This window comes from Balaenoptera musculus, chromosome 11 (assembly GCF_009873245.2).
Source record: "Balaenoptera musculus isolate JJ_BM4_2016_0621 chromosome 11, mBalMus1.pri.v3, whole genome shotgun sequence".
NCBI lineage: Eukaryota > Metazoa > Chordata > Mammalia > Artiodactyla > Balaenopteridae > Balaenoptera > Balaenoptera musculus.
This window is the reverse complement of record NC_045795.1, coordinates 29,407,803-29,423,109: the sequence shown is the minus strand read 5'-3', so window position 1 is coordinate 29,423,109 and position 15,307 is coordinate 29,407,803. Positions and strand designations below refer to the sequence as shown.

Below are 15,307 nucleotides of genomic sequence, written 5' to 3'. Positions count from 1 at the left end.
CTAAAAACTTTTTGAAAACAAAAGATGCTATGGTGATGAAAGCCAGGTGTCATGGTCCACTCCTGTGTAGATGCTCACAGAGACAATCCCAGGCTTCCAGCTGCTTCATCAAGAGATGGGGGGTCCCCAAGAGCAGGATTCATCTGCATTTCCAAGTGCTGTCCAGGGTCCTCCTTCAGAGCAAAATATATAACTAGACCTCTACTACCCTACTTAGAAAGTTAAGCAACTGTGGAGGATTACTTCCTGCTGTGGTCTCAATGTTTGTGCCTTCCCCAAGTTCACATGTTGAATCCTCCCAAAGTTGATGGTTTAGGAGGTGGGGCCTTTTGGAGTCGATTAGGTCATGAGGGTGGAGCCCTCATGAATGGGATGGTTATTCTTATGAGACCCCTCACCCCTTCCACCGCATGAGGACATAGAGAAATTACTGACTATACCAGGAAGAGGGTCTTAGTAGAACTCAACCATACTGGCACCTTGGTCTTGATCTTCCCCACCTTCAGAACTGTGAGAAATAAATTTCTCTGGTTTATAAGCCACCCAGTCTATGGTATTTTGTTACAGCAGCCTGAATAGACTAAGACACTTCCTTTTTTTGCCACATTAAAATCTTGAAAGGACATGGCTTTTAATGAGTACGAAACTCTAACTAAATGCTTACACTTAAGTTTCAGCAGGTGACTTCCTAATTTAAGTTTTAATGGCCCCTCCTTCCCCATTTCCTGCTTTAATTACAAGTTTCCAACGGCACCACCATTTAGTTCTGCAATTCTGTCAGTAAATACGTGAACTCTTCCTTGTTTCAGGCTGCCAAGTAAAAATGAAGGTATAATCTGTGCCCCTGCCTGTTGCGGGACAAGAAAAAAAGAGGGTTGCTATTAATTATTACACATGCCGTGATGGCTACCTGTACAAGGATGTTCTGCATGTAGGTGATCTCACATTTGTATTAAAACATGATCAAAACTACATTGAGAATTCCATGCTCGTCACCTAACCAGCACTCCAGCCACCTCTCACGTGCCCACACTTGAACGTGGTCCCCCCACCCCTCATTGCTTGTCCTCTGAAATAGGGGCTAGGACATCTACCTTGATAACATAACTCAATTATGGTGTATTCTTTCCGATCCCTTATTTCTGCTGCCTGGGAGCACGTCTCAACTAAACTATCTGCACTGCACACAAGTCTGTCTCAGACTCTGCTTTCTGGAAAACTCAAGTTAACACATATAAATATATACCAATGTATGTATTTTTACATATATATATATAAATATACATTATATTAATATACATAATATAGAATCCCAGGCTAGGGAAATAAAAAGAAATAGGGACCTCCAAGTATATTCCTCTCACCACGTATCATTTCAAAGGTCAGTAGACCTCCTGCATCCGCACTGTTTTTTTAAAGTGCGTGAACTTGTCAGCTAAGGTTCATCCTTACCAAGCAATAATAAGGAGATAAACACTGCCCTGAGTGTCTTCAAATTCAGCTCAAGTGTCTATTATTTGCAAATACAGTGTATGGCTGTGGGCCTCAGCTGCTTGGGGGAGGACAAGCCTTCCCTGGGAGCACACCTGCCATATTTAGAAGAACCCACCAGGTAGTGGTCTGCCGTTCTCAGATCTCCTGTGGATTCTAAACTGCTTTCCTTAGCCCCTTCAGTCTCCAGACCTCCGAGCCTGCTAAGCTATGCTGTAAACTGCTAGCTAAGCTTCAAAATCACTGTATCAGTCCTGAAGAGTTAATGCATTCCAAAGTACTTAATTTTATCCTAGGGAGTCATCTGCTCGTCGGGAGGAAATAGATGACTAAGCAATCGTTATCAACCCCACCAGATAATTCTCGCACAGGGGAGCAAATAATCCAGGGACAACATGCACTCCAAAACTTACTTATTGTGAAATCAAGGAGGCAGGCGGTATTTCATTGACTGTTAGAGGACAAACCCTGACATCACCGCTCATGCTGTTATTAGTATCATATATTTTCCCTGAACATGATAGGACTTCTTTTCTGGATTTCATAGTAAGTATTTCAGGCAAAAGTCTTAAGTAATAGATTGGAATGTTGTTATTTGCCTTGACACATCATTTAATTTGAGTTTCTATAAATTAGGAAAAATATTATCTCAGACTACAATTACAAACACCTTGAGTCAAAGGACTGCGTTTATCTTAACTAAAATACAAATCAGTACACCAATCAACATACATGTATTGAATATGTCCTATAGAGAAGGTGCTGTCCTAGGCATAGTTGAGTGTAGAAATGAGTGTCAGACATGATCCCTGACTTCACAGGTGTTAGAAAGCTATCATATTATTCATACTTTTAGTGTTAGACATGTTTAATAAAGAATTATATTAATAGCGGTTTAAGAATTTCAATTGCTAGAGTTAAGAATCATATTAAGAAAAATAGCAATTTTCCAGAAATCATTATTTAATACTTTTTAGAGTCTAAGACTTTTAGCCTTTTTCAAAATAGAAGTTTGAGTATGTTGTCTTCACAGTAAATTTAATATAGTAAAATTTTCATTCAAGTGACATTATTTCTATTTAAAGTTTTGATACAGTAATTCATGAAACCAAATTCCAACTTCTTAAGAAATGCCTCTTTTTGGATCATGGAAACATTTTCTATAAACCCTGTATTGGGGTCTCTATATCAATAGATATAGAGTGATGTCAGATTGTTGGTCTGCTCTTGAGATACCAAACACACATCCCATCTGGGCATTGTCTTGAACTAAATCCTTAAACAAAATTAAGTGATACATTTTAGTCAAACTCAGGTCTAGGTGCTGCCAGGCTAGAGGATGGGGTGCAGTCACTCCTCCAGAAGGCCCTGGCCCTCCTTAGGCCCAGCAGACGTCATTTTCTTTGTTTAAATTGAATTCGGCATTGTCCTTCCGGCTGCTGGACACCCACCAAATGGAGAGAACTCTAAAAGCAGAAATGCAGAAAATATAGAAGTTAAGGGACATAAGCCAACAGTTTGGACCTAAGGTTTATTCAATGTGATTGTTCCTGAAACGTACAGAGTTTAGGTTTGAAAGACTGGAAGGTTTTGCTTGATGAGTTCTCCATGGCAAGCATCAATTTTAGCCTTCCGTTCAAGGGACAGCAAAGGAGGCAATTCCCTTATTCTAATAGCAGCCTCTTCACAGTTTCACATACCCCAGTGCTATGGGCCTGCCACCCACCTTTCACTTTATATCTGGATAAAGAGGATACCCTTTAATAAAAGCTCTTCCTACATTCCTGGCCCCCAATCTGTGACATTTCATGTATAATCGCTGGGTGAGACCTCTATGCCACATGTTACAGACGTTCATAAGACAACATGGTGTTGGTGGTGCAAACCACTATTACAGGGGACCTAAGATCACAATTTTCCATAAGGATGTTTTGTGGTTCCAGATGTTCTGATACGTTATGTTATGTCTTAGTTATGAACAAGGGGTGAATGTGTGTGGGGGCTAGGGGAGGTCAGTTCATTGCAAAGAATATAGGGTTGACCAAAAAGTTTACTCGGGTTTTTCCGTAAGATGTTACGGAAAAACCCGAACAATCTATTTGGCCAATCCAATACAAAGAGTTTGTCGAAGCTTAGGAGCTTGAATAAGAAAAGGAACCTGTTCTGTCAGCCCTGAGGGTTGGGGGAAGACGAGGAGTGAGGAAGGAGGAGGGCGATCCAATTTAGATCATCCTTTTTTTGTCATCAGTTTGAAAGAAAGGGCTCCTCCACAAGGGGATTCTTAGGGCAGTTGACAGAATGAGTTGCAGAACTTCCACGGACTCTCTGAAATTGCAGTCACAATTTTGTGTGTATGAAGAGGTGTGTACTTTTCTAGAAAGGGGATCCATAGGTTTTGTGAAATTTTCTAAGAATCCACGCCCCTACCCCCAAAGGTAAAGCAGAGCAAAACCAATCAACCAAATAAAACCCCACTGTGTTGGCAAAAAATGTGCTTGTTTTTGGGAGAGAATTGAAGTGGGTCTTCTTATGAATGCTCAAAACGGAAGAGTAGTCCCCATTGCCAGCAGCTGGACATGGCTGACCAATCACGGATCCTGGAAAGTTTTGTAATGTTTCCTTATTGTTTGGTTCTTATTGGGAGAGAACTAAGATTAAATTACTTTCTTCACACCGTTTGAGGTAAAATAAAACACTGTTACAGAAGTAAAATCACGGGGACGCTAGCCTTTGATTTTTGCTCTTGTGGCAAGTATATTCCTTTGGGGGAGCTGGTTTCCAAGTCCTGTGATTTCCCTGGACTTGACAACAGGGTGTCTGGAACATGCCCTGGCAACCCATCCCCCTCCTACAAGAGCTTGGTAATTGGAAGGTCATTTCCTATATTTTTTGATCACCTCCTTTCACAACTTGGTAACATAAGTCCAATAATTAAATAATTTTAATTGATCTTTCTAAAATAGAAACTGTGAAATGAAATGCCCTTTGAGATGAGAATTCTCTCAGACTTGTAGTTTTTACAAACTGGGGTAACATTTCTTTGAAAAATGTTCTTAGTAGGGTCAAAAGAGAAATAGGATGTATGTTTTTTTAAAAAAAAGTATAATAAATACAACTAATAGAATTCCTAGCTAGGAAGAAAGTGCTGGGGAAAAATCCTGCCTAAGGATCTGGTCAAAATGACTCATCTCCAGAGTTAGGTGTCCTATGGTTTTGACAAATGACATCCTTCTAATGTGAAAAGGCATTCCTGTGTCTTCTTGCTGGTGGGAAAATAGTTAGATGCTGAGTCAGTCGTGGGCAAAATTGTGACATCTAACTTGGAGGATCAGAAACTAGTATTTGGTGCCTGTAAATCCTGGCCCCAGTCTTCATTTTGCCAACAAAACTGTACTCAGCGGAAAACCTTTGTGAAGGGTGTTTTGATTTCCCTTTCATCGTCAGATTTTGAGAGCTCTTTATCACTGTTGCTTGTACTCAAAATAGAAGTGCAAAAGAAATCAAGGCAAAGTGCTGAAATGTGCATATTTGTGAGTAATATAATATTTTCTGTGTCATTTATACACTTACAGAATTTCTACTGAAATGTCACCCAAGAGTTTTATTTATCCCTCTGTATATTAGCCCTTATTATATCAAGAGTAAATCATAGCACAAAATGCTATGTGAATAGCCCTGAGATTGCAATGCTTAATTTCTCAGCTTCACCCTCAGTTTAAATAACACCTTTTTATCCAGAGTTTTCAAAGGGACTTCCAAACATTTGGAATTAAATGGAACTTTCCCTTGTTTCCTAAGACAGTTGTCCTCAAAGTGAGGCAGCAGCAGCACCCAGAACTTGTCAGAAATAGAAATTCTCAAGCCCCTTCCCAGATATACTTATCAAGAAATCTAGGGCTAGGGCCCAGGATTCCATGTTCTAACAAGCCCCCCATCCCAGCTAATTCTGATGCTCACACCAGTTTGAGGGCCACTGGTCTAAGAGAACAGAACTATAGCAACACAGAGGAGTGAAATGATTGAGATATCCAATGGTCAGAGGTCAGAAAAGGTCATGGCCTTTTCATTTATGTTCACTGTTTCTACTGTGGGTTAATTTCCTTTGTGCCATTGCTTTCCAAATGGACCAAGGGCTCTGACTTGCCTCCAAAACTCACGGTTCACTTTTGGACCCACAGACATGTCTTTCTAGGGAAACAAGCCCAACATCAAGGCCATGTCTATTTTACCCTGGGAAAAGGGTTAAAATTGGTAAATTCATTGAGGAGCTCCTAACACTAAGTGGTGGAAATGCTACTTTTAGGTCCTGGTCTTGTGATAATGGGGCACATAGAATTGACCTGGAATTAAGGGAGTATCTTCTCAGTCTGCAGAGATCATCTGTTAAGATGAGTCTAAGTGAGGAAATCAGTCAGCTCATCCCCAGTAATGAAAACCAAAGAGTTAGAGTTTATATCAAATTTGAAAGTCATGCTATTCAAAATTCTGAAAACACTTACCTGTCTTGGCAATGGGTCTAGAAGACTACAGTCATAATAATACAATATTAAAATAATAAATATTTGAATCTCCAACAGAGCCAGCCACCTGAAAGAAAAAGAAAATAAAATTGGTGTTTGGTTGTGAAAGATGCATAAATATCTACCAATAAAGAATATCTATAAATTACACATATTTCAGAGCAAATGTGCTCTTCTTTGCAATATAAACTTTTACTATTAGAAGGATAGAGTAAAGAAGGGTAGTTGGGATGATTACATTGCTTTAAAATGTATGTAAAATGCTTAGCCAGTGGAAGCACTTAATGAATGAGATCCCAGGTCTCTCTCCTAAGTTTTAGATCTGTCCTTTCTAATATGGTAACCGGTAGCTACATGTGGCTGTTATTTAAATAAATTTAAATTTATCAAAATAAAAAATTTCAGTTCCTCAGTTGCACTAACCACATTTTAAGTGCTCAATGGCCATAAGTGGTTACCGGCCACCATATTGAGCAGTACATATTTAGAACTTTTCTATGATCACAGAAATCTCCATTGGACAGTCCTGTCTGATTTAGACCCTTATTGCCCACTGGAAATTACTGCCTAAATGTTCTGTAGGCACCTAAAACTCCCCATAACTACCAAATATTTTCCTTTTGTAATCCTGCACTCAGTCTCCAAGTTTTTTGATCATACACCTCTCATAATAAAATGTTTGAGCATACTCTACAATATATTGATAATCATTTATTTATAGATTGTATAGCATACAACCGTATTAGTTTATTGTCGACTTTGTAGACACATATACATAGAAATTTAAAAACCGACAAAAGTGTAAATGGAATTCTGCTACATCTCCTGGCATCCCAAGTGGGTTGTTTTGAGCTCTCCTTAGGGAAGGCAAACCATTTTAGGGGGAATGGCCCCTAATAAGTACGATTAGTCCAACATCAGAAAACTGTTCATCATCACAGACCCAATCGTCTCCATTCCCCTTCCTGTCCAGTTAGGCACCGAGGTGTTTTATCTTCCAAATGTTTCCCCAGTCCCTCTCCTTATCCCCTATCTCCAGTCCCTCCACTGCTCCCCAGTGTAGGTCTTCATCATCTATTTATGTCCTGGATTCCTGAATCACCTGGGTTTCCAGATGGGTTGCTTTGTTTCCAGTGTCACTTCTCTCCACTCTATCCTTCACTCTCCCACTAGAGTAAACTCTCTAAAACAGAAACCTATCACTGGTTCCTCATTTTACACACATGCATACATACACACATACCACCTGTCAATGCTCCTCATTTCCTTCCAGATGCCACAGGGAACACGGCCAGCCCTTGAAGATCTGCTCCCTCCCTATTTCTCCAGAATCCTCTCCCCCATAGCTCCTCCTTGAAACCCGTGCTCTTGCCACACCGCATACTTGAGTTCCCTGAATGGCGATGTTCTCTGTTGCAAGCCCTTCCCCTGCCTGAGGCTCAGTTTCCACTGGAGGCATTCCCTGATCTCTTGCTTCTGGGCTGAGGTGTCCTTCCTCTCCATTCCATGGCTCCGAGGGCACATTTCAGCCTTTGTATCTATTGCACTGAACTGTGATTGCTTATTGGCCATCCCTCTCCTGGGGTTATATTGTTGGGCCTTAACACAGTGCAGAGGGCTCTGCTGGTGCCGAATAATGTTGACTGAATAGATGAATAGATGATGGAAGGTGATGCCTCCATAAAGCAGATTCAATTTCCTTACCTTTCCATCCTTTTCTATGTTTCTGTGGCACTTTTAACATCCCTCAACTAACACCCTTATCCTACAATCCCACTCTATTACAGTTAATTGTTTTCATGTCTGTCTCCCCTTATAGACTACCGTCTTCACAAAAGCAGGAACCATGTCTTATTTATCATTGAATCCTCAATGTTTGTTGATTGCATGAGTGAATGAATGAACATGAATGATCTGCTATTCATATCAGATAATTAGATTTGTTTCCCGCTGGTATTCTTGAAACATCTTGCCTATATTTTACTTCAGATGAAATCTGGACCACTCCAGGTGTTGTTAGGACCTACTTGGATACCAGATCAATTCTTCACGAATATTTGTGATGTAAACTTAATCCTACCTACTTAGAAATGCTAAAGATAATTCATTCCAACTGAGTGTCAATGGCTATGAAATAGAACATCCCAATCTTTATTGATTCGGATCAAAGTTAGCAGCGATTCCAATAAAAAGCAATTTTGCTAATTTGCAGGTTCAGAATCTCTCACAACTAAGTTTCTGTCAAACTTCTAACAAATTAGGATGTCCACTTCTGGCCATGATGGTTGTCCTCGGGACTTGAGCTTTTCAAAGCAGCCCGTGATGGGCACACCATGTCCAATTTCCTTAAGATATATCCAAATGTTTATTCTTCAGATTCTCTACAGAATGACTGACTATCCCCTTAATGTTATGGGCACATTAAAGACTTCATTTTGTTCTGTGAGACAAGCCATTGGACAGTTTTAAACAAATTTGAATTAAGTTTTAAAAGGATCATTTGGCTGCTACATTGAGAATAAAATATAATGTGATGCTAGAAGACTGATTAGGAAGCCATTGTAATCTTCCAGGCGATGGAAAGTGGTGACTTGGACCAGGATGATGGAATAGTCATGGTTAGCATCTGTATGTACTTTGTAGGATGGCTGATGGTTTGCATGGCAGATGTGGAAAACATAAAGAGTCAAGGACGACTCCAAGTTTTTGGCCTGAGGAAATGCAAGGATATAGCAGTGGGGAAGGCTGAAGGAGGAACACGTTGAGGAGCTCACTTCTGGACCTGTTCAGGGCAGCTTGCTATAGACCAGTGCCTCGGAGACATCCAGTGGAGATGTTGAGTGGAGGTTGGGGAGGAGCCTGGTGTTTGGGTGGGGATTCAGTCAGGACTGGAGGTACAAGAGATATATAAATACAGAGTCATCACTATTCAGACAATTATTTAAAGCCAAGGGACAGGATGAAGTCACTTAAATAGAAAAAAATAAGAAATCTGAGGAGAGAGCCCTGGGGCAGTCCAAAATTTGGAGGTTAGAAATGTGAGGAAGATAAGCAAAGGAGCCTGAGAAGTAGCCAAAGGGGTAGGATAATGGAAAGAGAGTGATTATCTCCAAAGCCCCGTGAAGAAGGCGTTTCACAGAGGCCGCGAATTCCGTATCTAACGGGAAAGGTGGCAACGAGTACCCACGTGTAAAATGAAACATTAACATTCCCGCTTACATAAAACAGCCAATTCTTCTCAGTCCTTAGCACCCTTCCTAGAAGTAAATTAGATGAGCTCACTAACCGGACATTTTGTGTTTGGTAGAATAAGCAGCGACTTCCCGATATTCAGCGGTTACCTGGCAGCAGTAGAAAAATGCTTGCTAATTTTGCATTTGTGAATTATAAAACCGTTTTTGGATAAAGGTTCTCCTTTATCCAAACAAATCCTATTTTCTTAGAACTCTGTTTTCAGCCCTTCTCTAACTTTAGCTTGCCATGACCGGAGGGCTTCTCTGAACTCAGCCCCCTGGGGAAAAGGTGCCTGGCATCCTTCCTCTCCAGTCCCTGGAGGAGAGGCACTGCGGCAATAAGGACAATGGACCATTTGGCGGGGTAGGTGGGGCCGTTCCAGGGAAGAAGTCCCTCCAGTCAGAGGGTAACCAAGGCACAGACTTAGAAGGGGCCCTGGAACACCTAGGGGCCTGCAAGTTGTCTACTCCCTGTAGAAGGGGGCTTGAATGTGTCATGTGACAGTGTTGGGACTTTGACCCTGAACATACAACAGACCTTGTGAATAAATTGTACTGAAAAATTATACTTATATGTGAAAATGAAGGTTCTTTAAACATTATTATACATAAGAGGCCCTCAATGAATATTTCCTCTATCACGCAAATAAGTCATGTAAACAAGAAATAGCTCCTATGCTATTTAAGAGCACACATTGAACTATTTTAGAAACATAATGCATGTTTTGATTAGAAATAGAGCTAATGTTTATCAGTTCATTAAAATAGTTTTCCACTAGAACCTGTAAGCATTTCCTTAACTAACTTTAGTCCCTGTGATGTTCTTAAAAATCATAAAACTGAATTTCCTTTAAGGTAAAACTATAGTTCAGGCTTTTGACCAACTAATTCTGTGTGCATGGTGAGGCTTTAGTATTTTTCTTCTTTTATTTTTGAGGGTTAAGTTAGTTCAGTTATTAAATTAGTATTAGTTATTGAAATAGTATAAATATTAATATTACATTTACATTTACTATCATTTCTAAACATTTTGCTATTCTGGTTAAAAAAAAAAGTAAGATGAGTTAATAATACAGATAATAAAGAAATATGTGCTAAAACTCTTATTTTCTCCAAATCCAAATATTTGGATATTCTAGCAGAATTATCTAAATTATCCACTAAATAAAGTTAATTTTTTTGCAACGGCAAAAAATAAATTGTGCTTTCAAGCCTTTACCATGTTACTGAATTTTGTTCGATGTCTAAAACATCAGGGACTAACACATACATACCTGTGACATTAAAAGCTCCGTTACTCCAAAGAAAATGAGCCTCATAAATCCGTATTTTTACAAAAGCTCCTCAGAAGCAAGCTGAGCTATGTTCATGCTAGGAATGTTTTCTTAATACTTCTAATGTCAAAACAGTGAAAATAATGAGGCATATTATTTATAATATGTATTTTTTACACTTACAAGAACAACATTACACATCTACAAATAAAGCTCATTAAAATATAAACATGTTGAAAACTCCTTAAATACTGAGTACTTGTGTGTTTTCCCCATTTGTAAATAAATGTTCAAGCTACACAGAACACAAAGGCCTACCCTTTGTGAGGACTCTACCCTCACATTGCTAGTAATGCACATGGAGAGATGGGAAAGGTAACAATGTAAGACAAATGTGGAAACAGAAGGGCTACGGAGATTTGGGGTCTGGAGCAAGCACTGTAACCCAGAGTTGACCAGCTCTATGTGGAGGTGACACCTGAGCTAGACCTGGATGGAAGGACAGGCTTCAATAAGTAGACATGTTGAGTGGGGGCATTCTAGACCCAGTATAGAGTGAGAGTGAGGGGAGGAATGGGCATGGTAGTCAGGGGACAACTGGTAGACCCCCTGGGGTGGGCGCTCCCACATGTTCAGAAAGATGTGTCTGTGTCAGATTTTTGGAGAGTCTGGAGTTCTAGGCTGATGAGTTTGGCTGGCAGGCAGTGGTGCCAGTGTCTTAACAAGAAAGTGACAATTAGAGCTAATTATTTAAGGAAAATTCATCTGTATGTAGTGAGTAAGATGAATTGAAAGAAGAGATAATACAGCTGGGGGAAGGGTAAGAAAATGATGACATCACCTGGGGCATGACGACCTGGTTTAGGAGGTGGGAGTAGACACGGCGGGCCGAGAAGAGGGAGGAGCAAAGGGGGCTCCAGAAGCCCAGACCTAGGAGATCAGTGAGACATGGAAGAGAAACCGAGAGTACAGGAGGAATGCTAGGGTTAGCGGTAAGTAAGGATTTTAGTTTTAGATGTCTTGATTTTGAGACTGAATCCCTCTTTCCCTTTTTAAAAGAAAACTTCTCTCTTTTTTTCCTACTAGACGTCATTGCGGGCAGTGCCAGCATGGGCTGGAAAACTGCCACTGTTGCCAGGAGCAGGGGCTCTGAAGTATATTCCTAGTTGCTACCAGCTGCAGCTTATGAAAATAGAATGATCTTGCCCTGGAATTCAGAGAAGGCAGCATACAGACATACTTTCACAGGCATCCTTCATTGAAGCATGGCTATTCAAGTTAAAGGGGAAGTACTTTTCCCACAACCTCATCCCCTTTAAGAAATCTTATAGGAAAATAAAAACCTATAAGACAGGAGGCAAAATAATCTAGACCAGTGTTTCTCACACTTTAGCATGCATCAGAATCACATGGAAAAGCTTGTTCAAACGCAAGTTGCTTGGCCGACCCCCATAGTTTCTGACTTAGTAGGTCTGGGGAAGGGCAGCCCAATTTGCATTTTTCACAAGTTTCCATGTAATGTTATTACTGGTGGTCTGGGGATCATACTTTAGAATCACTGATCTAGAGGCACTTGACAAGCAGAAAGGGGAAAAATATGTTAAAAGATGTAGTTTATCAAACCTTTTAGTTTCAGCACACAAAATTAAAATTACCAAGAATACCTCAGCTACACAGGAAACGTTATGGCTGGGGCACCAAACGTTTGATTGGGAATGATGGTGTGGGCAAAATCTGGAAGAGTGAGCAGAGAGATGATGGTCCTAAATACGGGGAAGCAAATCCAGAATAAAATAAGAACAGGATTAGGGTAAACTGGAAGAGCAGGAAAAGAAGAAAAGATGTGAGAAAGAGAAGAGAAGGGAATGGGATATTTAGAAGGGGGAAAAGTTGGAGAGAAAGCAGTTGAGGAAGCAAAGAGGAAAGGTCTGGAGGACCTCAGGGCTTCTTGACTTGAGATACCGTTTTCTGTTTCACTGGGGAGATGAGAATCACGTCCTAGTGGGAGTATTGTCTCTGAGGTCACTGCTTTTCAGAGAGGCAGGCAGGATTATTTTAACGGTGATCCTCCTAGAAGAAAAACTCCCCTATGTATGAACTATGAGCTAGACACTGGACACCTCTTTCTAAAGCTTCTTATTCAAGAAGAGGGCAAAGGAACATTACTGCCTTCATTAAGATGAATTACCCACCAAATAGAATTGATCTTGTGCTGTATCTTAAATTCCAGACCCTCCAGGAGGAAAAATTTAAGAAGTGACATTTGTTTTTGTTTACTTTGGTGATATACCCAGAGTAAATGAAACTCCACCCCCTTACAAAGCCCAAGCTATTTAGAAAGCTATTAACTGATGTGGTTAGTATATGTTAATACAATATTTCACGGAGTTCAACAGATCTTGAAAGAAAGCTTTTGCTTTTAAGGAAATTATATATTACTTAGGACGCTTTTGGTTGCAAGTGACAGAAAACCCCATTAGACTGGTTTCTGTATTGAAGGGACTGTATCGATTTATGTACCTGAAAAACCTAGAGCTGGTGCTGGCCTCAGGCAGAGATCACTCCGACGGCTCAATGATGTTACCATGAAGCCAGTTCGCCTCTGCTGCTCTGCTCTATGGTACCAACTTCATCCTGCTTTTATAGTCTCAAAATAGCTGCCGACAGTTTCTGGGGCCAAGTGCTTCATTATTCACATCCTACAGGGAATGATTATTTCTGACCCAGAAGTCTCAACAGAAACTTTCACTTGGTAGTTAATTGTACTGCTTAAAACACAAGGCAAGACTAAAATCAATCACTATGGGAAGGGAGGGAGGGCACAGGGATGGGATGTGAGAATTGGCTTAGGGGACAGTTCTTCACTCCTATAGTGCTGGGGGCGGAATCAGCACCTCAGCATCCCATGAATCTCCAAATGAAAATTAGGGCAATTAGCAAGGAAGAAGAAGACATTAATGATGGAGAGATAATAACCCATGGGCAATTGTGATATGGCACAGTTTTAATTCCAGTCCTCTTTTCCTAGGAGCTGAAACTTCTTTCTGAAAAACAGAGAGACCAACCTTATCAAAGAGCAGTAACTCAGTTTGATGAGGGGAGAAAGCCCATGAAAAAAAAAAAAAAAAGTGGTGGGGAGATACCCAGCCCAAAGTGCCCTTTCTTTCTCTCCAACAGCTACAAATCCTGTGCAGGTATCCCGTGCACGACTGAGAGGCTAGCGATCTATTTGGTAAATAAAGGAAAAGAGGGTCCTTTCTGGCATTTTTGGAGCAGAAATGAACATGTTTTATTCTAGAAGCACTTTGGCCTAAGTACCAAAAATCACTCTGGTTTGCAAGGCAGATGTAGAGAACAAACGTATGGACACCAAAGGGAGAAAGCGGGGGTGGGGGGGTGATGGTTGTCGGATGAATTGGCAGACTGGGATTGACATATATACACTAATATGTATAAAACAGATAACTAATAAGAACCTGCTGTATAAAAAATAAATTAAAAAAAATCACTCTGGAATTTGCTGCTTCTGTTCTTGACAGACTTAAATCTTAGCCTCCTAATGAAGTGTCAGAATGAAATGGCTGGGAAAGTAATGACTGCGATTTCACCAATGGTTTCTGCGCTCCTTTGAGTGAGTCATTGCCCCTCAGTAAAGCAGAAAGGAGAGAGAAGCATGGCTAGAAGTTAATAAAGGATCTGGCAGCCTCGCTCAGCCTTGGAGTTAACTACATCCGCTCTTCCCACTCTCGACCCTTTTCACATCCCCTCCAGGACATGTGCATGGCCATAGTGAAAATGTTAGGGCAATATTATATGAGTAAATCCAGTTCATTCCGTTCCATTTACCAACTGGAGTTGAGGGGATGCATTTGTTTATGTAACAAATTCCTCAGAATGAATTGAATTCGCAACTTCTCATGAAATCCAGAGGGACTGGTGCTCACTCCTCAAGAGCAATCAGCTATCTCTAAGTATAGTGCTTCTCAAATACAAGATTGCGCAAAGATATTTTACTGAATAAGGCACAATTATTAAAATTACATTATCATTAATATAATAAACATATAGAAACTACTGTACTCAGAGCTTCACAAACCCCCAATATAGAGTTGCCTTGCTACCACTAACATATAGGTACATTACATTCCTGCGAGCACTTAATTTTTTTTCTACCCGCAACATTTGATACCACTGCCTTTCAGGAAGGTATGCTTTCTTTTGTGCTGTTTACTAATTATTTTCATCTAGTCCATAAAGCCTTTTCCAGTGCCCTTTCCTCTGAGTTCCTATGGCAATTATGATATAGATCAGTCCTCTGGCATTTCTCAAGTGCCATCTTATGCTATTAAGTAGAGCTTGTTTTTCATGTTGCTATGTCTCATCTCTCCAACTGCATTATAAGCAATTCAGGAATGTTATGTGTCTTTGAATCTCCCTAGTGTTTAATAAGGTGTCTTGAGTTAGATTATAAGCTCCTTGAGGGAAGGGACTTCATCCATTATTTTGTTTTCCAAGGTAACTCCTAGAACTCTACCCTGACATATAGCATACAATTGATAAGTATTTACTGAACGAAGGAAATCATATTAATACTAGGTGCTCAAGAGATAATTGGTGGGTTGAATAATAGTACTACTAACCTACTATCAGCTGGACCTATGTTTGAATTAATTTTCCAACAGCGATATGATTTTCATTAGTAATTCAAGATAAGTCCATGACTTTATGACCTAGTACTGCCCTAGGATACATGAAGAACCCAAACACACAAAAAAGTAGAAATCACAGT

At 40.2% G+C, this 15,307-nt stretch overlaps 1 protein-coding gene across 1 annotated transcript in view; it reads right to left on the bottom strand.

Annotated features, from left to right (window-relative positions):
• Window positions 1-1,355: 1,355 nt before the first annotated feature.
• The window catches only part of LOC118903338 (24-hydroxycholesterol 7-alpha-hydroxylase), a 68,760-nt gene continuing 54,808 nt past the window's right edge, over window positions 1,356-15,307 (bottom strand). The window contains exons 11-12 of the mRNA XM_036868312.1: window positions 5,991-6,078; window positions 1,356-2,957 (exon numbers count right to left, since the gene is read on the bottom strand). Of these exons, the coding sequence (XP_036724207.1) occupies window positions 2,886-2,957; window positions 5,991-6,078 (160 nt within the window). The 3' untranslated portion in view covers window positions 1,356-2,885. The remainder of the gene's footprint in view (window positions 2,958-5,990; window positions 6,079-15,307) is intronic.